Source organism: Salvelinus namaycush, chromosome 39 (genome assembly GCF_016432855.1).
Source record: "Salvelinus namaycush isolate Seneca chromosome 39, SaNama_1.0, whole genome shotgun sequence".
In the NCBI taxonomy this organism is placed as follows: domain Eukaryota; kingdom Metazoa; phylum Chordata; class Actinopteri; order Salmoniformes; family Salmonidae; genus Salvelinus; species Salvelinus namaycush.
Genome location: NC_052345.1, coordinates 14,738,278 through 14,763,255, shown reverse-complemented (window position 1 = coordinate 14,763,255; position 24,978 = coordinate 14,738,278). Strand labels below are relative to the sequence as shown.

General features: G+C 43.9%; 2 protein-coding genes across 2 annotated transcripts; both read right to left on the bottom strand.

Moving 5' to 3' along the window:
• Positions 1 to 784: 784 nt before the first annotated feature.
• LOC120032722 (protein AF-17-like) lies at positions 785 to 3,246 on the bottom strand. Its single transcript, XM_038978913.1, has 4 exons — positions 3,213 to 3,246; positions 2,704 to 2,916; positions 2,417 to 2,493; positions 785 to 1,144 (listed from the first exon to the last, which is right to left on the bottom strand). The coding sequence occupies exons 1-4, from the start codon at positions 3,244 to 3,246 to the stop codon at positions 785 to 787; spliced, it is 684 nt and encodes a 227-aa protein (XP_038834841.1).
• Positions 3,247 to 3,435: 189 nt separating this feature from the next.
• On the bottom strand, positions 3,436 to 24,615 carry LOC120032721 (protein AF-17-like). Its single transcript, XM_038978911.1, has 13 exons — positions 24,484 to 24,615; positions 20,831 to 20,885; positions 20,432 to 20,541; positions 18,858 to 18,961; positions 18,669 to 18,762; positions 18,200 to 18,319; positions 17,990 to 18,076; positions 17,484 to 17,634; positions 16,395 to 17,249; positions 15,642 to 15,808; positions 14,469 to 14,589; positions 13,061 to 13,127; positions 3,436 to 3,619 (listed from the first exon to the last, which is right to left on the bottom strand). The coding sequence occupies exons 1-13, from the start codon at positions 24,613 to 24,615 to the stop codon at positions 3,436 to 3,438; spliced, it is 2,247 nt and encodes a 748-aa protein (XP_038834839.1).
• Between the last annotated feature and the right edge of the window lie 363 nt (positions 24,616 to 24,978).

Here is a 24,978-nt window from a genome sequence, read left to right as displayed (position 1 = left end):
GTAAACTTCTGACCCACTGGAATTGTGATACAGTGAATTATAAGTGAAATAATCTGCCTGTAAACAATTGTTGGGAAAATTACTTGTGTCATGCACAAAGAAGATGTCCTAACCGACTTGCCAAAACTATAGTTTGTCAACAAGAATTTTGTGGAGTGGTTGAAAAAACGAGTTTTAATGACTCCAACCTAAGTGTATGTAAACTTCCGACTTCAACTGTATCTCTTATTTCGGTCCTGAAAATTCATCCATTAATACGGTTTCAGTTTTATTTTAACTTCTTATGACGACCCCATCTTATCATCATGGTTGTGTTGTATCGCGTTACCAAACATCAAGAGCATGTACTGCAAGTGTTTGCATGTCTGAGTGTGTTTGTAAGGCCTGGTAGAGTCATTACTGGAGTGAAGTGCTGCTGGAGAAGGAGCTGCTTCTGCTGTTCAGACAGGAGGGAAGACCTGAAACACAACCATGTTAAATATTACTCATCATGGGACACTTCCAGTCCAAACAACACTTACCAACCCATTAGTCACAACACAAATCATTTACAGTAACAGTCTAGACCAGAATCAGTCAGCACAGCCAGTCACAACAAGAAATCAACTGTCTGTCAGTGTCAGACTATATAAAAATGTATCACGGTCACAAAAAAAATGGCCGTGGCTATCACAACAACAACAACTGATCAACAGCAATCAACAAACAACATCCTCACAAAACAATCAACCAACACTATCACCAACAATTATACTTTTCTGGTGATCAGACAGAGAGGAGGTACTCACGGACTCATGCTCTTGGGGAGCTGCAGGCCCTGTGCCAGGGCCTGGGGGCCCAAAGGAGGAGGCTGGGGCCGCAGGGCCGGCAGGGTGGGCTGGGGGCCGTTTTGGACAGGTGACTGGATCACCCCGTTCAGGCTGCCCAGCACGCCGTTCATGTTCAGCTGGGGACTTCCTGCTAGGGAGGCCATGAGCCCGCCCACCATGGAACTGCTGGCCTGACTGAGGCCCCCCAGGCTGTCAGTCAAACCCCGCCCGTTCAGCAAGGGCTGGCCGAAGGAGGCAGGACTCTGCTGTGGGGGCGGAGTGCTCTGGAAGGAGAGGGAGGAGCTACTGTGGGAGGGACTACCAGAGTGGAGCTCCTAGAGTCGGAAGAGAAAAACACAGGGTAAAACTAATAGGACAGTTATGGTTCATTTAAAGGTGAAATCTGTGAGTTTCATTTCCCCATATTTCATATATTAACATTCCCTCAATGTAATAACACGCATGCCCCGCCCACCTGAGGATCTGTCTTTTTCACCCATCTATTTCCTGTGTTTGAGGGGTGAAAATTCACTTGTCACTTAAATTTCCCTGGATTAATTGCTTTCATTTTACTCCTGTGACTCTTTCATACTCTTGCTTGTGCCTGTCATTTTCCCCCGTTAACGTTACGACCGTGGAAACGTTCGTAATGACCTGTCAAGCACACTCTGGTAATGGCTAAAATGGGCTCAATGGAATACATTGTCTTTACATTGATTCTGTAAAAAACGCTAAAGCTTCGTCAGGGATTTAACGCACCATCTTGACACTTCCATCACAAGAAGGATAACTTTATTTTAATGGCCGTTCATTTTTTTGCGGAATTTGAAAAAGTAATAATTTAATACAGTTGAAATGTTTACAAATTAGAGGCTCTGAAATGAAAGCATCTTCCGAAAATGAAGACTCGGATTATAGTCATATTAGTTTGATCTCGCAAATGTAAAGTATGTTTAGATACTGTAGGTGTAATCTAGAGCCAAGCGTGTTGATTTTTACTCTGAGGGTATCCTGCTATTATCACACTTGTTGAATTATGCAAGGAACGTGAGAACAACAGTAATTAATGGGGCAGTTAAGTCTGCGCAGGTGAGTGCAGATAGGGTGGACAGAGGTAGTGTTTGGGGGCTGCAGCCCTGTGCCACCCCTTTATGTTAATTTATTCGTATATGCAAATAAAACCTGCCGTATTTATGCAAACGACACATATAGAATTGTCTTTATTTTAACACAAAACACCCCCAAAAATACCCAATACAATAAGAACATTTATATATGAGTGCATTCTAATAAAAAAAGTGAATTTTACAATAAATTGAATACCTGAATTCCTACCAAAATCCCTAAACTCATTATTCGTCCGTGCCATTAAGATGAGTATCTTCATCCATTGTCGTTCTGTTATATTTTTAACAATTTAGATGACCGTTGCTACTCAATGCACAAACAAGTAGAGGCAGCACCTTTGATTGGAAACGAAACTCAGATGTCACCTTTAACGCTACAGTTTGGGATAAAGGGCAAGAGTATTGGATAACTAACTACACAGTGGGTTCAGGTGTTGGCCGGTACTAAGTAAGGTATGTTGGGCACAAAGGGGTTCTCACCTCGGATGAGATGATGAAGGAGGTGTCATTCAGGAAGCAGCTTTTAGACAGGTGACTCTTATTGGTGCTGAGGGGGTCTATAGGGACAAGAGAGGTACACACACAGGGATATAGATACAGGGACAGGGAACCAACTACAAAAACACAACACACAACTGTCTAGAATATAATGACAAAAACAAGGTTCGTGTTTGGGGATGGTGACACTCTTTCCAGACTAGCAAACTAACAACGAATGAGGGAAGGAGGATGGGAAGCTTCTGAGAGGAGGGTTTCCTGAATCTGACCGTGTGCGGAGGAGAGGAAGCTGATGTGGGTGGTGGTGGGCACTAGGCCCTGGGCGAAGTGGTGGGAGTGGTGGACCTGCGGGGGGAAGGGACAGGCCAGCTCCACGTTGAGCAGCTGCAGCCGCTCCTTCTTGGCCGTCAGGCTGAGAATCTGGTCCTGGAGACGCTGGTTCTCCTGCTGCAGCGAGTGGAGGGACTGGAGCATCTCTACAACTGGAGGAGAGAGACGGAAAGGGGGAGGGAGACGGGAGAAGAAAGTGAGAGTAGAGCACTGTATTAGAGTCAAATGTGTTTTTTGTTACAGTTTCCATACTAAGCCATTTTATTTCAAATATATTTTTTTAACTAGGCAAGTCAGTTAAGAACAAATTCTTATCTACAATGACAGCCTAGGAACAGTGGGTTAACTGCCTTGTTCAGGGGCAGAACGACAGATTACCTGGTCAGCTCGGGGATTCGAACTTGCAACCTTTCAGTTACTGGCCCAACGCTCTAACCACTAAGCTTACCTGCCGCTACGGGCCGTGAAACACTAATGATCATCGCTGAACAGCACAGCGCATTTTGAAAGGCTCTGAAAGCAAGTGTATCAGACTGACTCGGGTTGATAAGAATCCACTTCCTCTTCAAAGAGTCCAAAAATACATTTGACATCGGGTGTGTATGACAGACTGTGTCATAAAGGCAGACACATCGCCCAAAAAAGACAAATCCTCAGTGAATGAAGATATATTATAGACTGCCACAAAGCATCCCCGTGTACTTACTGTTGGCACCCATCTCTCCGTTGCCATGCTTCTCCAGGAGGAGCTCTATGTGGGAGCTGGATGGAGGGACGTTTTCAGGGCGACCTCTGACCCCAGGGCCCACACCCTCCCTCTGGTCAAACAGTAGAGGCAGACAGCTCATAGGAGACCTGAGAGAATAACAGTGGTAAATGAACAGGGATATGGCTACAGAGAACAGAGACAGATTGAAATGGAATAACATTGGTACACAAGAGACAGAATAATAAAGTATACAAAAGTAAAAGTGACAGTATGAGAGAATAGTATTGATAGTGACAGTGAGAGGGAATAGTATTGATAGTGACAGTGAGAGAGAATAGTATTGACAGTGACAGTGAGAGAGACTAGTACTGATCGTGACAGTGAGAGAGAATAGTATTGATAGTGACAGTGAGAGAGAATAGTACTGATCGTGACAGTGAGAGAGAATAGTATTGATAGTGACAGTGAGAGAGAATAGTACTGATCATGACAGTGAGAGAGAAAAGTATTGATAGTGACAGTGAGAGAGAATAGTACTGATTGTGACAGTGAGAGAGAATAGTATTGATAGTGACAGTGAGAGAGAATAGTATTGATAGTGACAGTGAGAGAGAATAGTATTGATAGTGACAGTGAGAGAGAACAGTGTTGATAGTGACAATGAGAGAGAATAGTATTGATAGTGACACTGAGAGAGAACAGTGTTGATAGTGACAGTGAGAGAGAACAGTGTTGATAGTGACAGTGAGAGAGAACAGTGTTGATAGTGACAGTGAGAGAGAACAGTGTTGATAGTGACAGTGAGAGAGAACAGTGTTGATAGTGAGAGAGAACAGTGTTGATAGTGACAGTGAGAGAGAACAGTGTTGATAGTGACAGTGAGAGATAAAATTTGACAGTGAGAGAGTCAGTGTTGATAGTGACAGTGAGAGAGAACAGTGTTGATAGTGACAGTGAGAGAGAACAGTGTTGATAGTGACAGTGAGAGAGAACAGTGTTGATAGTGACAGTGAGAGAAAACAGTGTTGATAGTGACAGTGAGAGAGAACAGTGTTGATAGTGACAGTGAGAGAGAACAGTGTTGATAGTGACAGTGAGAGAGAACAGTGTTGATAGTGACAGTGAGAGAGAACAGTGTTGATAGTGACAGTGAGAGAGAACAGTGTTAATAGTGACAGTGAGGGAACAGTGTTGATAGTGACAGTGAGAGAGAATAGTGTTGATAGTGACAGTGAGAGAGAACAGTGTTGATAGTGACAGTGAGGGAACAGTGTTGATAGTGACAGTGAGAGAGAACAGTGTTAATAGTGACAGTGAGGGAACAGTGTTGATAGTGACAGTGAGAGAGAATAGTGTTGATAGTGACAGTGAGAGAGAACAGTGTTGATAGTGACAGTGAGAGAGAATAGTACTGATCGTGACAGTGAGAAAGAATAGTATTGATAGTGACAGTGAGAGAGAATAGTACTGATCGTGACAGTGAGAGAGAATAGTATTGATAGTGACAGTGAGAGAGAATAGTACTGATCGTGACAGTGAGAGAGTATAGTATTGATAGTGACAGTGAGAGAGAATAGTATTGATAGTGACAGTGAGAGAGAATAGTACTGATCGTGACAGTGAGAGAGAACAGTGTTGATAGTGACAGTGAGAGAGAACAGTGTTGATAGTGACAATGAGAGAGAATAGTATTGATCATGACAGTGAGAGAGAACAGTGTTGATAGTGACAGTGAGAGAGAACAGTGTTGATAGTGACAGTGAGAGAGAACAGTGTTGATAGTGACAGTGAGAGAGAACAGTGTTGATAGTGACAGTGAGAGAGAACAGTGTTGATAGTGACAGTGAGAGAGAATAGTACTGATCGTGACAGTGAGAGAGAACAGTGTTGATAGTGACAGTGAGATTGTATAGTACTGATCATGACAGTGAGAGAGAACAGTGTTGATAGTGACAGTGAGAGAGAACAGTGTTAATAGTGACTGTGAGAGTGAGCAGTGTTGATAGTGACAGTGAGAGATGACAGTGAGAGAGAACAGTGTTGATAGTGACAGTGAGAGAGAATAGTACTGATCGTGACAGTGAGAAAGAATAGTATTGATAGTGACAGTGAGAGAGAATAGTACTGATCGTGACAGTGAGAGAGCATAGTATTGATAGTGACAGTGAGAGAGAACAGTGTTGATAGTGACAGTGAGAGAGTATAGTATTGATAGTGACAGTGAGAGAGAATAGTATTGATAGTGACAGGGAGAGAGAATAGTACTGATCGTGACAGTGAGAGAGAATAGTATTGATAGTGACAGTGAGAGAGACCAGTGTTGATAGTGACAGTGAGAGAGAACAGTGTTGATAGTGACAGTGAGAGAGTATAGTATTGATAGTGACAGTGAGAGAGAATAGTATTGATAGTGACAGGGAGAGAGAATAGTACTGATCGTGACAGTGAGAGAGAATAGTATTGATAGTGACAGTGAGAGAGACCAGTGTTGATAGTGACAGTGAGAGAGAATAGTACTGATCGTGACAGTGAGAGAGCATAGTATTGATAGTGACAGTGAGAGAGAACAGTGTTGATAGTGACAGTGAGAGAGTATAGTATTGATAGTGACAGTGAGAGAGAATAGTACTGATCGTGACAGTGAGAGAGTATAGTATTGATAGTGACAGTGAGAGAGAATAGTATTGATAGTGACAGTGAGAGAGAATAGTACTGATCGTGACAGTGAGAGAGAACAGTGTTGATAGTGACAGTGAGAGAGAACAGTGTTGATAGTGACAATGAGAGAGAATAGTATTGATCATGACAGTGAGAGAGAACAGTGTTGATAGTGACAGTGAGAGAGAACAGTGTTGATAGTGACAGTGAGAGAGAACAGTGTTGATAGTGACAGTGAGAGAGAACAGTGTTGATAGTGACAGTGAGAGAGAACAGTGTTGATAGTGACAGTGAGAGAGAATAGTACTGATCGTGACAGTGAGAGAGAACAGTGTTGATAGTGACAGTGAGATTGTATAGTACTGATCATGACAGTGAGAGAGAACAGTGTTGATAGTGACAGTGAGAGAGAACAGTGTTAATAGTGACTGTGAGAGTGAGCAGTGTTGATAGTGACAGTGAGAGATGACAGTGAGAGAGAACAGTGTTGATAGTGACAGTGAGAGAGAATAGTATTGATAGTGACAGTGAGAGAGAACAGTGTTGATAGTGACAGTGAGAGAGAACAGTGTTGATAGTGACAGTGAGAGAGAACAGTGTTGATAGTGACAGTGAGAGAGAACAGTGTTGATAGTGACAGTGAGAGAGAACAGTGTTGATAGTGACAGTGAGAGAGAACAGTGTTGATAGTGACAGTGAGAGAGAACAGTGTTGATAGTGACAGTGAGAGAGAACAGTGTTGATAGTGACAGTGAGAGAGAACAGTGTTGATAGTGACAGTGAGAGAGAACAGTGTTGATAGTGACAGTGAGAGAGAACAGTGTTGATAGTAACAGTGAGAGATAATAGTGTTGATAGTGAAAGTAAGAGAGAACAGTGTTAATAGTGACAGTGAGGGAACAGTGTTGATAGTGACAGTGAGAGAGAATAGTGTTGATAGTGACAGTGAGAGAGAACAGTGTTGATAGTGACAGTGAGAGAGAATAGTACTGATCGTGACAGTGAGAAAGAATAGTATTGATAGTGACAGTGAGAGAGAATAGTACTGATCGTGACAGTGAGAGAGCATAGTATTGATAGTGACAGTGAGAGAGAACAGTGTTGATAGTGACAGTGAGAGAGTATAGTATTGATAGTGACAGTGAGAGAGAATAGTATTGATAGTGACAGGGAGAGAGAATAGTACTGATCGTGACAGTGAGAGAGAATAGTATTGATAGTGACAGTGAGAGAGACCAGTGTTGATAGTGACAGTGAGAGAGAACAGTGTTGATAGTGACAGTGAGAGAGAACAGTGTTGATAGTGACAGTGAGAGAGAACAGTGTTGATAGTGACAGTGAGAGAGAACAGTGTTGATAGTGACAGTGAGAGAGAACAGTGTTGATAGTGACAGTGAGAGTGTATAGTACTGATCATGACAGTGAGAGAGAATAGTATTGATAGTGACAGTGAGAGAGAACAGTGTTAATAGTGACTGTGAGAGTGAGCAATGTTGATAGTGACAGTGAGAGATGACAGTGAGAGAGAACAGTGTTGATAGTGACAGTGAGAGAGAACAGTGTTGATATTGACAGTGAGAGAGTCAGTGTTGATAGTGACAGTGAGAGAGAACAGTGTTGATAGTGACAGTGAGAGAGAACAGTGTTGATAGTGACGGTGAGAGAGAACAGTGTTGATAGTGACAGTGAGAGAGAACAGTGTTGATAGTGACAGTGAGAGAGAACAGTGTTGATAGTGACAGTGAGAGAGAACAGTGTTGATAGTGACAGTGAGAGAGAACAGTGTTGATAGTGACAGTGAGAGAGAACAGTGTTGATAGTGACAGTGAGAGAGAACAGTGTTGATAGTGACAGTGAGAGAGAACAGTGTTGATAGTGACAGTGAGAGGGAACAGTGTTAATAGTGACAGTGAGGGAACAGTGTTGATAGTGACAGTGAGAGAGAATAGTGTTGATAGTGACAGTGAGAGAGAACAGTGTTGATAGTGACAGTGAGAGAGAACAGTGTTGATAGTGACAATGAGAGAGAACAGTGTTGATAGTGACAGTGAAAGGGAACAGTGTTAATAGTGACAGTGAGGGAACAGTGTTGATAGTGACAGTGAGAGAGTACAGTGTCGATAACAGTGAGAGAGAACAGTGTTGATATTGACAGTGAGAGAGAACAGTGTTGATAGTGACAGTGAGAGAGTACAGTGTTGATAACAGTGAGAGAGAACAGTGTTGATAGTGACAGTGAGAGAGAGCAGTGTTGATAGTGACAGTGAGAGAGAACAGTGTTGATAACAGTGAGAGAGAACAGTGTTGATAGTGACAGTGAGAGAGAGCAGTGTTGATAGTGACAGTGAGAGAGAGCAGTGTTGATAACAGTGAGAGAGAATAGTTTTGATAGTGACAGTGAGAGAGAACAGTGTTGATAGTGACAGTGAGAGAGAACAGTGTTGATAGTGACAGTGAGAGATAACAGTGTTGATAGTGACAGTGAGAGAGAACAGTGTTGATAGTGACAGTGAGAGAGAACAGTGTTGATAGTGACAGTGAGAGAGAACAGTGTTGATAGTGACAGTGAGAGAGAACAGTGTTGATAGTGACAGTGAGAGAGAACAGTGTTGATAGTGACAGTGAGAGAGAATAGTGTTGATAGTGACAGTAAGAGAGAACAGTGTTAATAGTGACAGTGAGGGAACAGTGTTGATAGTGACAGTGAGAGAGAACAGTGTTGATAGTGACAGTGAGAGAGAACAGTGTTGATAGTGACAGTGAGAGAGAATAGTACTGATCGTGACAGTGAGAAAGAATAGTATTGATAGTGACAGTGAGAGAGAATAGTACTGATCGTGACAGTGAGAGAGAATAGTACTGATCGTGACAGTGAGAGAGCATAGTATTGATAGTGACAGTGAGAGAGAATAGTACTGATCGTGACAGTGAGAGAGTATAGTATTGATAGTGACAGTGAGAGAGAATAGTATTGATAGTGACAGGGAGAGAGAATAGTACTGATCGTGACAGTGAGAGAGAACAGTGTTGATAGTGACAGTGAGAGAGAACAGTGTTGATAGTGACAGTGAGAGAGAACAGTGTTGATAGTGACAGTGAGAGAGAACAGTGTTGATAGTGACAGTGAGAGAGAACAGTGTTGATAGTGACAGTGAGAGAGAACAGTGTTGATAGTGACAGTGAGAGTGTATAGTACTGATCATGACAGTGAGAGAGAATAGTATTGATAGTGACAGTGAGAGAGAACAGTGTTAATAGTGACTGTGAGAGTGAGCAGTGTTGATAGTGACAGTGAGAGATGACAGTGAGAGAGAACAGTGTTGATAGTGACATTGAGAGAGAACAGTGTTGATATTGACAGTGAGAGAGTCAGTGTTGATAGTGACAGTGAGAGAGACCAGTGTTGATAGTGACAGTGAGAGAGAACAGTGTTGATAGTGACAGTGAGAGAGAACAGTGTTGATAGTGACAGTGAGAGAGAACAGTGTTGATAGTGACAGTGAGAGAGAACAGTGTTGATAGTGACAGTGAGAGAGAACAGTGTTGATAGTGACAGGGAGAGAGAATAGTACTGATCGTGACAGTGAGAGAGAATAGTATTGATAGTGACAGTGAGAGAGACCAGTGTTGATAGTGACAGTGAGAGAGAACAGTGTTGATAGTGACAGTGAGAGAGAACAGTGTTGATAGTGACAGTGAGAGAGAACAGTGTTGATAGTGACAGTGAGAGAGAACAGTGTTGATAGTGACAGTGAGAGAGAACAGTGTTGATAGTGACAGTGAGAGTGTATAGTACTGATCATGACAGTGAGAGAGAATAGTATTGATAGTGACAGTGAGAGAGAACAGTGTTAATAGTGACTGTGAGAGTGAGCAATGTTGATAGTGACAGTGAGAGATGACAGTGAGAGAGAACAGTGTTGATAGTGACAGTGAGAGAGAACAGTGTTGATATTGACAGTGAGAGAGAACAGTGTTGATAGTGACAGTGAGAGAGACCAGTGTTGATAGTGACAGTGAGAGAGAACAATGTTGATAGTGACGGTGAGAGAGAACAGTGTTGATAGTGACAGTGAGAGAGAACAGTGTTGATAGTGACAGTGAGAGAGAACAGTGTTGATAGTGACAGTGAGAGAGAACAGTGTTGATAGTGACAGTGAGAGAGAACAGTGTTGATAGTGACAGTGAGAGAGAACAGTGTTGATAGTGACAGTGAGAGAGAACAGTGTTGATAGTGACAGTGAGAGAGAACAGTGTTGATAGTGACAGTGAGAGAGAACAGTGTTGATAGTGACAGTGAGAGAGAACAGTGTTGATAGTGACAGTGAGAGAGAACAGTGTTGATAGTGACAGTGAGAGAGAACAGTGTTGATAGTGACAGTGAGAGGGAAACAGTGTTAATAGTGACAGTGAGGGAACAGTGTTGATAGTGACAGTGAGAGAGAATAGTGTTGATAGTGACAGTGAGAGAGAACAGTGTTGATAGTGACAGTGAGAGAGAATAGTGTTGATAGTGACAATGAGAGAGAACAGTGTTGATATTGACAGTGAAAGGGAACAGTGTTAATAGTGACAGTGAGGGAACAGTGTTGATAGTGACAGTGAGAGAGTACAGTGTCGATAACAGTGAGAGAGAACAGTGTTGATATTGACAGTGAGAGAGAACAGTGTTGATAGTGACAGTGAGAGAGTACAGTGTTGATAACAGTGAGAGAGAACAGTGTTGATAGTGACAGTGAGAGAGAGCAGTGTTGATAGTGACAGTGAGAGAGAACAGTGTTGATAACAGTGAGAGAGAACAGTGTTGATAGTGACAGTGAGAGAGAACAGTGTTGATAGTGACAGTGAGAGAGAACAGTGTTGATAGTGACAGTGAGAGATAACAGTGTTGATAGTGACAGTGAGAGAGAACAGTGTTGATAGTGACAGTGAGAGAGAACAGTGTTGATAGTGACAGTGAGAGAGAACAGTGTTGATAGTGACAGTGAGAGAGAACAGTGTTGATAGTGACAGTGAGAGAGAATAGTGTTGATAGTGACAGTAAGAGAGAACAGTGTTAATAGTGACAGTAAGAGAGAACAGTGTTGATAGTGACAGTGAGAGAGAATAGTGTTGATAGTGACAGTGAGAGAGAACAGTGTTGATAGTGACAGTGAGAGAGAATAGTACTGATCGTGACAGTGAGAAAGAATAGTATTGATAGTGACAGTGAGAGAGAATAGTACTGATCGTGACAGTGAAAGAGAATAGTACTGATCGTGACAGTGAGAGAGCATAGTATTGATAGTGACAGTGAGAGAGAATAGTACTGATCGTGACAGTGAGAGAGTATAGTATTGATAGTGACAGTGAGAGAGAATAGTATTGATAGTGACAGGGAGAGAGAATAGTACTGATCGTGACAGTGAGAGAGAACAGTGTTGATAGTGACAGTGAGAGAGAACAGTGTTGATAGTGACAGTGAGAGAGAACAGTGTTGATAGTGACAGTGAGAGAGAACAGTGTTGATAGTGACAGTGAGAGAGAACAGTGTTGATAGTGACAGTGAGAGAGAACAGTGTTGATAGTGACAGTGAGAGTGTATAGTACTGATCATGACAGTGAGAGAGAATAGTATTGATAGTGACAGTGAGAGAGAACAGTGTTAATAGTGACTGTGAGAGTGAGCAGTGTTGATAGTGACAGTGAGAGATGACAGTGAGAGAGAATAGTATTGATAGTGACATTGAGAGAGAACAGTGTTGATATTGACAGTGAGAGAGTCAGTGTTGATAGTGACAGTGAGAGAGACCAGTGTTGATAGTGACAGTGAGAGAGAACAGTGTTGATAGTGACAGTGAGAGAGAACAGTGTTGATAGTGACAGTGAGAGAGAACAGTGTTGATAGTGACAGTGAGAGAGAACAGTGTTGATAGTGACAGTGAGAGAGAACAGTGTTGATAGTGACAGTGAGAGAGAACAGTGTTGATAGTGACAGTGAGAGAGAACAGTGTTGATAGTGACAGTGAGAGAGAACAGTGTTAATAGTGACAGTGAGGGAACAGTGTTGATAGTGACAGTGAGAGAGAATAGTGTTGATAGTGACAGTGAGAGAGAACAGTGTTGATAGTGACAGTGAGAGAGAACAGTGTTGATAGTGACAATGAGAGAGAACAGTGTTGATATTGACAGTGAAAGGGAACAGTGTTAATAGTGACAGTGAGGGAACAGTGTTGATAGTGACAGTGAGAGAGTACAGTGTCGATAACAGTGAGAGAGAACAGTGTTGATATTGACAGTGAGAGAGAACAGTGTTGATAGTGACAGTGAGAGAGTACAGTGTTGATAACAGTGAGAGAGAACAGTGTTGATAGTGACAGTGAGAGAGAGCAGTGTTGATAGTGACAGTGAGAGAGAACAGTGTTGATAACAGTGAGAGAGAACAGTGTTGATAGTGACAGTGAGAGAGAGCAGTGTTGATAGTGACAGTGAGAGAGAACAGTGTTGATAACAGTGAGAGAGAACAGTGTTGATAGTGACAGTGAGAGAGAGCAGTGTTGATAGTGACAGTGAGAGAGAACAGTGTTGATAGTGACAGTGAGAGAGAACAGTGTTGATAGTGACAGTGAGAGAGAACAGTGTTGATAGTGACAATGAGAGAGAGCAGTGTTGATATTGACAGTGAGAGGGAACAGTGTTAATAGTGACAGTGAGGGAACAGTGTTGATAGTGACAGTGAGAGAGTACAGTGTCGATAACAGTGAGAGAGAACAGTGTTGATATTGACAGTGAGAGAGAACAGTGTTGATAGTGACAGTGAGAGAGTACAGTGTTGATAACAGTGAGAGAGAACAGTGTTGATAGTGACAGTGAGAGAGAGCAGTGTTGATAGTGACAGTGAGAGAGAACAGTGTTGATAACAGTGAGAGTAGAGTCATACAGAAACTTACTGTGAGGAAAGGCTCTCTCGTGGCGAGTTGTCGTGACATGGGAAGCGACAGTCGTCCATCTCGGACTCTGAGAGGAGAGAGAGCAATCCTGATAAACTACCAGGTAGCTACAGTAGGGGAGACTGGGGTAAGTTGAGACGTTTTTACACCCAGCATCACTCCGTCAAGGGAAATACAGTATGTCTTTCTGTTTTGAAAACATAGCTTGTCCAAAAAAAAGTGGTCTCTTGGCACAACTTAGCTGAGCTGAGGGACAGGGTAAGTTAAGCCGCATACACATTTCTGTACTAAATTAAACATTACCACTACCCTTTTAAAACCATGTCTATCTTCATTTCCCAAACACAATTCGACACAATCGCTTTTTGTCTTTTAATAATTTTAAGCATCTTTTAACAGAGGCTTGACACCTAAGGCCCTGTTGTTACCTCATATCCCTGAGATAATACCTTGATTTTTTCTGCCTGGGAAGAAAACCCTTCAATTTGCTCAACTTGCCATTGGCTCAACCATTGGCTCAACTTACCCCATGATCATTGGCTCAACTTACCCCATGACCATTGGCTCAACTTACCCCATGACCATTTCAACTTACCCCATGACCATTTCAACTTACCCCATGACCATTGGCTCAACTTACTCCATGACCATTGGCTCAACTTACCCCATGACCATTGGCTCAACTTACCCCATGACCATTGGCTCAACTTACCCCATGACCATTGGCTCAACTTACCCCATGACCATTTCAACTTACCCCATGACCATTTCAACTTACCCCATGACCATTGGCTCAACTTACCCCATGACCATTGGCTCAACTTACCCCATGACCATTGGCTCAACTTACCCCATGACCATTGGCTCAACTTACCCCATGACCATTGGCTCAACTTACCCCATGACCATTGGCTCAACTTACCCCATGACCATTGGCTCAACTTACCCCATGACCATTGGCTCAACTTACCCCATGACCATTGGCTCAACTTACCCCATGGAAACATTTGGACTATATTATCCCACACACACACAACGATGCACTTTCCTGCTGGTTTACGACCTCATATTGAAGCTTATACAGACCCCAACTGATGTAAAGAACAATCTTAAAATGATCTACTTTGGTTCAGATACAAGCATCATGAAACCTCTAACACAATAAATTCATTTGACTTAAATGTATTTCTTCCTAACTTGCTAACCACTTTTCCCACGTGATTTCTTCCGTCACAGACTGAAATGAAGACCTCTTCCGTAAATATTTGGTAAAATTATTAATTTTTGTGTATGGTTTCCTAGAAACAAGGGTGGCTCAACTTACCCCTTTGTCTCAATTTACCCCACTCTCCCCTATGTAACTTCATAGCAAACATAAGTATCTCACTAACGAGTGTGTGTGTGTTACCTTGAAGTGAGGTCTGGGCTTGGCTCAGTAGTGAGGGCAGTGTACTACGGGCAGTAGAAAGGACCCTGCCAAATGGCTGAGAGGAGCTGAGGCTGTAGGAAGAGCTGGAACATGGGTGCACCTACAAGGGTTTAACACACACAGAACAAAGTTAGGATCTCATTTACCTGGCAACTGAATACATGTGGGAGACTATTTTAGTTGTAACGTGATATCGCTGATAAGCTCAGTCATGGGCTGCGTTTCAAATGGAACTATATATATCCCCTGCATAGTGCACTACTTTGACCAGGGCCCTCAAAAGTAGTGCAATACAGATGTAGGATCTTAATTTGATCACCCTGTTGCAGGAGAACTTTCCTGCAATGCAGGACATTTTTAACTTGTAGTGTATTTGAGGTTTAAAAAGGCGCCCGAAGTTTGTAATTTCCACCTTGAAATGTCAGACTCCTTTATGAAAAAATTTATCAACCCCTACAAAAGTGTCCATGAATTAAAATCCACATAATAATTCATATTTCCTGCAGAAGCAGGATCATTTTTCTGCTGTAGCAAACTGGCTCAAATGAAGATCATACATCTGTATATGGGTAATAGTGTGCAATTAGGAAAGAAGACGAAAGCTCTGCTACCTGACCCGAGCTCGACGGGCTCTGACATTATACATCGGGTTAGGGCCGGGTGGGGCCTGTTTTTTCATCAATAACTAGGGTACGGGCAGGGCCCGGGTATCACTAAATTGATCACAAAAATGTTGAAGCTGAGCCATTTGCTCGTGCTCTGCTGCGCAGTACAGTCATATCTGGCTAAGATCGCAACATGACGTCACAAGTGTTTCAACCTCATCAAATATAAGACAGGAGAGATTATTTCACAGAGTTTCGAGTGACGAAAAGTATCCAACAGCTAACTGCTCTCTCATGTCTCTTCATTGAGCAGAGTAGCCCAAGCGGAGCCGTTGCCATGGATACTCACAGACTCAAAGAGCAGGGAGCTCGTGACAGACAGAGAGGAGCAGCTAATGGATTGACTAACGCAGGAAGTTATTTCTGGTTTTGGCCAGGGCCGGGCCTTAAATTTGGCAGAAGCAATCGGGCCTGGGTAGGGTAGGGCCTGAACGTCGCGGGTATGGGTAAGGCTCTAACGCAGACATGACGTTGATTTCTGGAGTACCTGTGTGTTGAGGGCAGAGTTGACTGGTTGAAGTGACAGTGTGGAGACGTGAGATGGCAGGAGTCCTGATGAGAGAGCGGTGCTACATATGCCTCCGCCCAACGACAGAGGGGTGTTACAGACACCCCCACTCAAAGACAGAGGGCCCTCGTGACTGGTGTAGATTCCTAACCAAGAGAATAATATCAGACTTAATTCATAAATGCAATTAATTTATAGAACACACACACACACACACACACAACCGCACACCTAAAACTGTTGAGGTCATATCTTGTCAGAGTAGAGCAAAAGCAGGAAGTCAACCCAGCCATTGACGCACATGCTCTCTCTGTTGACACTACACACAAAACCACAATCTAACAAATCTCTTTACGACGCACAGATCACTAACTACCTAAGATTTACTACGTACGGGTAAAGTCTGCACTTCTAGTTCTGCTCAAAAAGTCACAAGCAAAAAGCTTTACACATACAAGGGTTCTTTCCTCTTATTTTTACTCAATCTGTTACACTTCTTCATCCTTTTCTTTCTCTGTCGTGCAAATATGTACAAGCTTAAATCTGGCCGCCATTTTCTAAACGAGGTATCTTGCTTCTAAATACACATACTTATAATGTGTACGTTCATCATCCACAGCCACAATACATAGAAATGCTGTGTATTATTTTCACATGCAAGTGCACACAGGAAGCTAGAGGGCTACCACACAGAGACTACGCCCACTCAGACGGATCTGGTGAGAGACTCACCGGAGCCGAGCAGCGTATTGCCGCGGCCTGTGGAGAAACTGACGCTTGAGGAAGTGGAGGGGAAGGAGGAGGAGGAGAGGGAGGAGGTGGGCAGGGTGGAAGAGTACGCTGTGTGGGGGAGGGAGGAGGAGCTGGGGAAGAGCGAGGAGGACGAGGTGGAGGAGGAGGTTAGGGAAGGAGGTGGAGCAGGAGCCGTGTGGTGATGGTGCTGACGGTACTCCTCCTCTCGCCTCTCCGTCCGCTCCCGGTTCTTGCTCCCCCGCGGGCGCCCCGGACCGTGCCGGCTCTTCTTGTTGCCACGGTGCCTCCTCTCCCGGTGTGTTGGCAGCGGTAGTGGGGGCGTGGCCTTGTCCTCCTCTAGGTTGGCCTCCTCCAGTATAGGGGGCGTGGCTAGGTGCGGGGACTTGAGAAGCGACTTGGAAAGCTTGTAGTCCCCCGAGGAGGAGGAAGTGATTTTGCGGAGCTTGCTGCTGCCGCCGCCTAGCCCACCCGAGGAGGAAGTGATGCGCATGATGGAGCCGAAGGTGGAGATGGTGACCTTGGTCTCGAAAGAGTTGGCCTCGCCCTCTGACCTCTCGGGACCCTGCGACGACCCTTCGTGAGGTCCGTCAACCGGGGTCAGGGCCGGGGGCTGCAGAGAGGCCTTGTTGTGGTATTTACTATTGTCTAATTCCTCCTCCTCTTCTTTCTCTTCTTCCTTTTCCTCCTCCTCTTCCTCGTCATCTTCCTCAGGCGCTGTCCGTCTGGTCCGCTCGTCCCGGGGCTCCTCGGCGCCGTGCTCGTCCGCTCCTCGGTCGGGGTCGCGCTCCAAACGAGAGGTAGAGGAGAACGGGAGGAAGTCTTGGGAGCCGCCACCTGGGAATACACACAATAGTAATTCCTAAACACAGCACAATAACCAGACAACAATATACGGTGCAGTTATACCTAAACCATTATAAAACACACGTTCAGACTAAACACAGTGAAGTTATACCAAAACAAAGAGTTCTGCACTAGAGAGTTGGTTATTCACAAACAGAACTGACTGAGAAGTTGCTTGGACACAAAATGGCCGGTTATTTGGCCCATAAAGGATTAGCTTTGTACCAGTGTTGAAGGGACTGGAGGAGCAAGAGGAAGAGGAGCAGCTCTTGCCAATGCTTCCTGTCTTCTTACTGCGATGTCCCAGCTGGCCGTGAGAGCTCAACCTCTTCGAATTCCCCTCGCTGTCCTTGTTGCTGTGGTGACCCGACGACAACTAAATCAACAACACAGAGAGGTCACGGGGGGGGGGGGGGAAATGTGTCATTAGATTGAGAAGCGGTTTGATGTCATAGATTAAAGCCATTTACGCTCGTTAGAAAGTATTGTGAGACGGTCCTGTTAGAGAGTTCAACCAAGGACCTCACCGGAATAAAACCATTTTCTCAAATGTGTCCATTTAGAAATACACAATAGTTCAAACTATTTAGGAAACCAAATGGTTATACTAGAACAATGAAGGAAGAGGATTGGTGGATGTGGGGAAAGACTAGATAGAGAGAGAAAGAGAGAGTTAAGAGAGGTTGGAGACTGAGGGCATTTAGGGGTGTAAATATTGGGATTGGCTTCACCTTGTCCATGCTGCTGGACAGTGAGGACCCCAGACCATCAGAGGACTTTTTATGCCGCTCCTTTAGCCTCACCTTGTCCTTGTGACTCTGAATGAAACCAAAAGGGAGAGGCTGAGGATTTGAGCATTCATGCAAATACACCAATACAAGCCACACCAGGCAATAGTCAAATGCACGTTCGGTACGTACACACAATACACAGACACTCACCTTCCTGAGCCTGTGGTGGTGGGAGCCGTGTTTGTCCTGGGCGGGGGACGTGGAGCGCCCCCTGGAGTGGCCGAAGGAGCTGCGTTCTGTGTTCTCTCCACTGGAGCGCATCTTCCTCTGCTACAGGACCCCACAGAGGAGAGGCAGAGAGTCACACCGCTGCCAACCGTAACGGTCGCAGGGGCAAGTACAGCTATAGGGGCAATAGCTAGACGGGCAATAGCTAGAGCTACAGGGGCAACTAGGGGGCGGAAGCTATTTCTCCACGCCGGTTTGAAAAGCGATGTCTCCTTAGCCTTCCTCAATGCAGCATGTGAATGGAAGTTACACAACCAAGTGGAAGTTGTACGTCCTTTCCAAAGCCTTCTTATTACCCAACACAACAGATTTCATTCCATTTAAATGAAGAAGAACTGGAGCTCTCCTAGAAAGCTGAAAACAGACTCGAATAGATTTGCCAGTCTCTTACCATCTTGATGTAATGGTGCTTGCAGTAGCCACAGTACTTGACGTTGTCAGCCTCAGGGCCCTCCTCCTCACACAGCAGGCCAGCCATCTGAGCACTGCACAGGGTCAGACAGTCAGACAGATGGGAGAGGGGACACACACACACACACACACACACACACACACACACACACACACACAGACCACTCACCAGGTGACGTGGAAGGCTTGTCGACAGCCCTGGTGGTTGCACGTCATGCAGGCGCCACAAGCAGCCTTGCTCTCTCGCCCATGGTCCTCACAGATATAACACGTCTAGAGAGAGGGGAGGAGAAAGATGAACAAGAAGGAACCAGAACATATCTCCTCTTATCAACATCAGATGTCATGTCCACCTGAAATCACTCACAGATCTAATGGGCAGACTTAGCTATGGAAGGGAAATCGGGTCGTTCCATGAAATGAGTGCTTTTTTTGCATTAAATAAAAAGTGAAGACTACTCAAAGGGTACCTAATTGGTGGAACGACCCAAATCTAGATGTCTGTAGGTGTATCTATGCCAAATGGCATCCCATTCCCTGTAGAGCGCACTACCTTTGACCAGGGCCCATATGGCTAAAAAGTAGTGCACTGTACTCTGGGCTCTGGTCAAAAGTAGTGCACGACATAGAGAATAGGGTTCCATTTGGGACACTGTCAGTGTGATACTGTTCAACTGTATGGGCCTCACCAGTGCCCAAAGTCCAACCCTAGCCTGTCATTGATAGCAGCCTGTTATGAAACATTCTACCCCCCCCCCCCCCTCTTCACACCTCGCTCCCCTACGGCTATTACCCAGACAGAGGGGGCTGGCTGTCTGCCTAGCAACAGGTGCTGGATAAAAGAACAGCGGGCTCCTTACCTTTCTTCTCTTCTACCCCTCCTTCCCTTCATCTACACCCTCCTTCCCTTCATCTACCCCTCCTCTCCCCTTGTGAGCCAAAGGGAAACAGAAGAACGGCATCTGGAGCTACTGTAAAGGAGGGGGGAAGGTGGTGGGCTTATTGAGCCTTCACTCATTGTCTGCGTCCCAAAAGGCACCCTATTCTCTGTGTAGCAAAGCCACTTTTGACCAGGGCCCATTTGGGATAGTGTACTATTTGGGACACAACCCATTGTCCACTCAAACGCTCTCTAAGAATGCAGGGCAGCAAATCCGGATGAATGGCTCTGACAACCCAGACCAGAGAGGTGCAAGCAATTTACTGTAGCTGCCCCTGACATGGTAACACGAGACCACTACAAGACAAGCACTCACTATCGTTCAGCAGCAAGAGTCTTACTAGCTTCCCATTGACTCGAATAGAACTGTAATCCAATCATATAAAAGCTTTCATTCAAAAAATCTGTCTGGTGGGCATATGCTGAATATAGATTTTCCCACAATAGCGATCACTCAAGACCATTAGGCCTAAAAGCATACAGACGGTGGCGGGATACATGGCACATGACCGTCCAGATGCCAACTCTAAAGGCTAACTTGCAGAGAGGACTTGAAAGAGAGGGCTTAGGAAAAACTCTGGATGATCTCATGAAAGCTTTGCCTGTGCAAAAATATAGTTTGTGTGGAATTTTGAAGATAGGCACATAGATGGACAACCATTTACTCTGGCTAAAGAAACAATATCTCCAATGTCATTCAATCTTTACAGGCCAATAAAAATGCATTTCAAATGACGGTCAGAACATCCTTCACGAAAGACAAACAAGGTTATCAAAAGTTGACAGTGAACAGTGAAGAATACCTTGATGTATCTGTCGTGAGGGACGTACTGTAGTACGATAGGCTCCATGGTGAGAACGTTGGCGAACTGCACCTCGGGAATATAGAGTGCACAAACCACATGGGCCCAGCCTGGAGAGAGAACAGCTCACATTAGTACACACACACACACACACACACACACACACACACACACACACACACACACACACACACACACACACACACACACACACACACACACACACACACACACACACACACACACACACACGCACACACACCCCCTGACGTGCATACACACACATTGACACAAACACATTATATATTTGTAAGACAAGGGAAACGTGGAGGGAGGCGGGAATGATGGAAAGTGGAGGATGAAAAATAGAGGAAAGAAAGTCAGCCTCCAGTAGATTACCTCCACTGTCTGTCCTCTTGAGGGCACCATCTTTGTGAGGGCACAACTCACATCTCTGATGAGAAATGAGAGCACACCTCACAATAACCAACTACGCACAGTAGCTTCAATAGCACACTCTACTACCAGTGTTATTACTACAACAGGCAGGGATTTGCTGTACATTGATAGACATGCAGTACATTACATTGATTTGAAGGAGTATACGGATAATATATTGATATATGGGATATATGTACTCACCACTCTGGCAGCTCTCTCCTGAGACTCACATTTTCGACAGAACCACGGGCCAGTGGGCACCTGGACAATACCATAGCACGCTGTGACACACACACACACACACACACACACACACACACACACACACACACACACACACACATAAATAAAGACACAAATACAGACAAATCTTTAGTCTACCACTCAAATGAATGAGACACAAACAAGTTCCATTACTTATTAGTTATGTAACTAACTCACTTCTTGGTATACCTTCAACTTTTAATTAATATTTTAATTTTACTGTTGAGAGCAAGCATAGAGTAAGTAGCCTTGCACGAGCCTTGGCTTGTACGAGCCAGAACGACTCATAGGAGCAAGAGCCAATCTCCCGTTTCTGTAGCGTGAAGCAGCTTGATATACAAGTACACCCCCTGGACAGGATGCTAGTCTATCACTGGGCTTTACCCCCAATCTATCTCATTAATGCTGAGTGCCAAGCAGAGATGCAGCAGGACCCATTTTACAGTCTTTGGTATGACTCAGCCGAGAATCAAACTCCCAACCTTTTCAGGACAGACACTCTTACCACAAGGCAACTGAATTGAGAGAAGGCATAGCCATATTTCTTGTCAAAGATATTCCCGAGATGATCCCAATATTGATAGGCTATTGATGTAGGTCACCTTTTTCAGAAGTGGTGATGGTTTGGATGCAACCACAGTGGTTTTACTTTGCAAGACATAGGCTGATTTATAATACCATGAGGTGAATCACAGTTTGTAAACTCAGATTGTATTGTGTGTCGGCTACAGACGATATTGTTATTGATGTTTCCTACATAGCACAATAAATAAAAGCCACGGGGGATATACTGCGACGGTGTGCACAACCCTTATAGCCTTACAACCGTAAAGGTGTACACATTAAATCATAATTCATGGCTCTTATTCGAATCAAAACTGATGGACACATTGAGTGGATCCATTGCTGCATGGCTGAGATACAAATATGTCAACAAAGAATGTGGATGCATCGTTGAGGAAACAATTCATCCGCAAGGCCCGATAGGCCAGCAAGTCTGCTGCTCCAGTAGTAGCAAATGCTTCCTAACGATGCGTAACTTTGTATCGAATAATAGCCATTCTACAAAAACCGCAATAGTCGGCGCCATAAGGGCTCGATGTAATGTTATATGTCCCCTCTCGCACCACGGCAACGCGTGTTAAAGGAAAACACCCCCTCCCACATAAACACAGACAGACACGCACCCACGTAGGTACGCACCACCCCATCCTTGCCCCAATACCGTAATTACATTGTAGTATAGCAAGCTAGTTACCCTGGTGAACAGCGACGCTGCACCCGTGCCCATCACAGTATACAAGAGGATTTTCAGCCCAGCCTCGCTCATCGGAACACACGCAGCAACCTCCAACCATTTCCCGCATACTGTTCCCATACGGTATTTTATACGGTTTTGCGGCGACTTAAATCGCCAGGGTGTCAAGTACTCCCTGACTTCAACAGTGTATCAAACATGGTAGTCGGTAGTCGTGCTACACTGCAACCAAGAATGAATTTCAGCGTGGGGTTCGAGTACAGCGAGTTTTTTCCGTGATGTCTTCCCGTCCCCCGTAGAACCGATGCAGTGCGCATGCCCACATCTGCAGAATAATCTCACTGTGTGACGATGACAATATTTCCATCCCTTGAAGTTGTATGTCCTCAGTTGTCCATGCTCAATGACAACATATATCCCCCCGTTCTACATTATAATGACAAAACAGCCCAATCTCCTGCTGTCGAAAAGCAGTAATGACAAGTGTAGACAAAAGCATGCCTCTTCTCTTTGAACTGTGAATAAAATCACTTTAAATGCATAGCGCCATCTTTAGGGATCAGACAAAACAGAAATGTCTAGGCCTGCTAGCCTAAATTGAATACCCAGACATAGTTTGGGGAAACTGTTAATATCATTCAACAATATGTAGTCCAGGTCAACTACTTTGCCGATATATTTAGAGACTATATAACAACTATATCCAATATGTAGGCATATTAAAAAGTATTATCATAACAATAGTCCATAAAACAGAATCAGGTAACGTATGTTGTACTAGTGGCATTATAAAGTCTCATAATGATGGTTGCTTAATCAGAGGTCAACAAAATACAGTTGTAGGCTAATAATGCGTTTTATTAGGCACTTGTGTGATGTGTAATGTAAAGCGTTGTTGTAAAACCTTAGACTGCAAAGCCTTACATGACTTATTACATGATCTTTCTCAGAAAGTGAAGCGAACTATTTTAGAGATGAATGCATAAACATGTGCAAAATACAATACAATATAAGAATGTCTGTAATAGCCTATTACAACTATTGTTTATGAACATAACATTAAATTGTAATCCAACGTTTTAACAGGAGTTTATAGCAGACCTCAAAAACAAAGGATTTAATTCTCTTTCCTTGGAATGACAGACTGCCAGTCAGCCTGTGAGACTTTAATAGCCATGCTTTTTGAAATATTGAGCTCTGGCAACAACATCATTGGCATAATTCCCTCCAGTGGTTTTAGCGTCCACCTGCTCATATGAGGAGATGCTGCCAGCCCCCATATTGTAGGCTGCCAACGCCCATGAAAAGCATAAACACAATAGGTTAGTAGTTGCATACAGTACTACAACATGTATGCTTCATCAGCTCAATCCAGGAGTGAGTCAGTGAATACATTTCAGCTTCTGGTCCTTGGTCCAGTGAGGATATTTTTTCTCAACATCTGAATAGGAGCCAACCAACATCTGTGTGCCTTGGTCGATATGTTCCTGACTGTCCCATGCCCCCTTTGGACTGTGGCAGCGCTTGTCAACCTAGAAAAAGAATAGAGATCTCCAATAGAATTGTAGCTAAAATCGTAAGAATTGTAGATTCTGTAGACTCATATTGTATTGTAGAATGTTCATCAAACACTAATGGGGCGGCAGCGTAGCCTAGTGGTTAGAGCGTTGGACTAGTAACCGAAAGGATGCAAGATTGAATCCCCGAGCTGACAAGGTACAAATCTGTCGTTCTGCCCCTGAACAAGGCAGTTAACCCACTGTTCCTAGGCCATTGTAAATAAGAATTTGTTCTTAACTGACTTGCCTAGTTAAATAAAGGTAAAATAAAAATTCCACATTAGACATGACCTCCTGGGAAGCAGTTGCACAGCGGGTAAAAAAATGTTTGAAATTAAACAACCAGATTATAATAATGGGTGTAAAAATGACATCTCTACAACCTGCATATAATCATGATTAATTATGTAATTATGTCATTTCAACCCCTGATCCAGAGTCTCACATTCATTCTCAAAGGTTTATATTACCTGCATTAGCCCATGGGCATTTCCATTGTCAACCTAAGCAATTGACCAGTCCTGTCCCACCCCTGGACTCTCTAGAGATGATACCACCGAGGACAGCTGGGTCCACTCCATACTTTTGCCTGCACTGGTGATGCGGCCCTTGTACTTGTCCACTCCGCTCTGCCATTTCAAAAATAAGAATGTTATTGCCATTCTGTGTTTGCTTTTCTATGAAATTAAATTATTAGATGAATGTATATGTGACATGGTTTAGGTCTTGCCCAGGAATAAGCCAAAAACGTGCTAATTAACTGCCAAGCCCCACCCATAATTGCAACAAGACATAACCATGTCACATATAGACTAGCAGTATTGATTATTTGTGTGTACTGAATTTATACATACAGTACCAGTCAAAAGTGTGGACACACCTACTCATTCCAGGGTCTTTCTTTATTTGGACTATTTTCCACATTGTCGAATTGTCACGTTCCTGACCGGTTTTCTGTTATTTTGTATGTGTTTGACGGTCAGGGCGTGAGTTTGGGTGGGTAGTCTATGTTATGTGTTTCTATG

Coding starts and splice junctions, on each gene's coding strand:
- LOC120032721 (XM_038978911.1), bottom strand. CDS start 24,615: ATGGCAATAACATTCTTATTTTTGAAATGGCAGAGCGGAGTGGACAAG. Junction 18,320..18,668: donor AGCACCATTACATCAAGATG/GTAAGAGACTGG, acceptor GGGGTCCTGTAG/CAGAGGAAGATGCGCTCCAG. Junction 14,590..15,641: donor ACTCTGCCCTCAACACACAG/GTACTCCAGAAA, acceptor AAACCCTTGTAG/GTGCACCCATGTTCCAGCTC.
- LOC120032722 (XM_038978913.1), bottom strand. CDS start 3,246: ATGATCATTAGTGTTTCACGGCCCGTAGCGGCAG. Junction 2,494..2,703: donor CTTCCTCTCCTCCGCACACG/GTCAGATTCAGG, acceptor TTGTCCCTATAG/ACCCCCTCAGCACCAATAAG. Junction 1,145..2,416: donor CCTTCATCATCTCATCCGAG/GTGAGAACCCCT, acceptor TTCCGACTCTAG/GAGCTCCACTCTGGTAGTCC.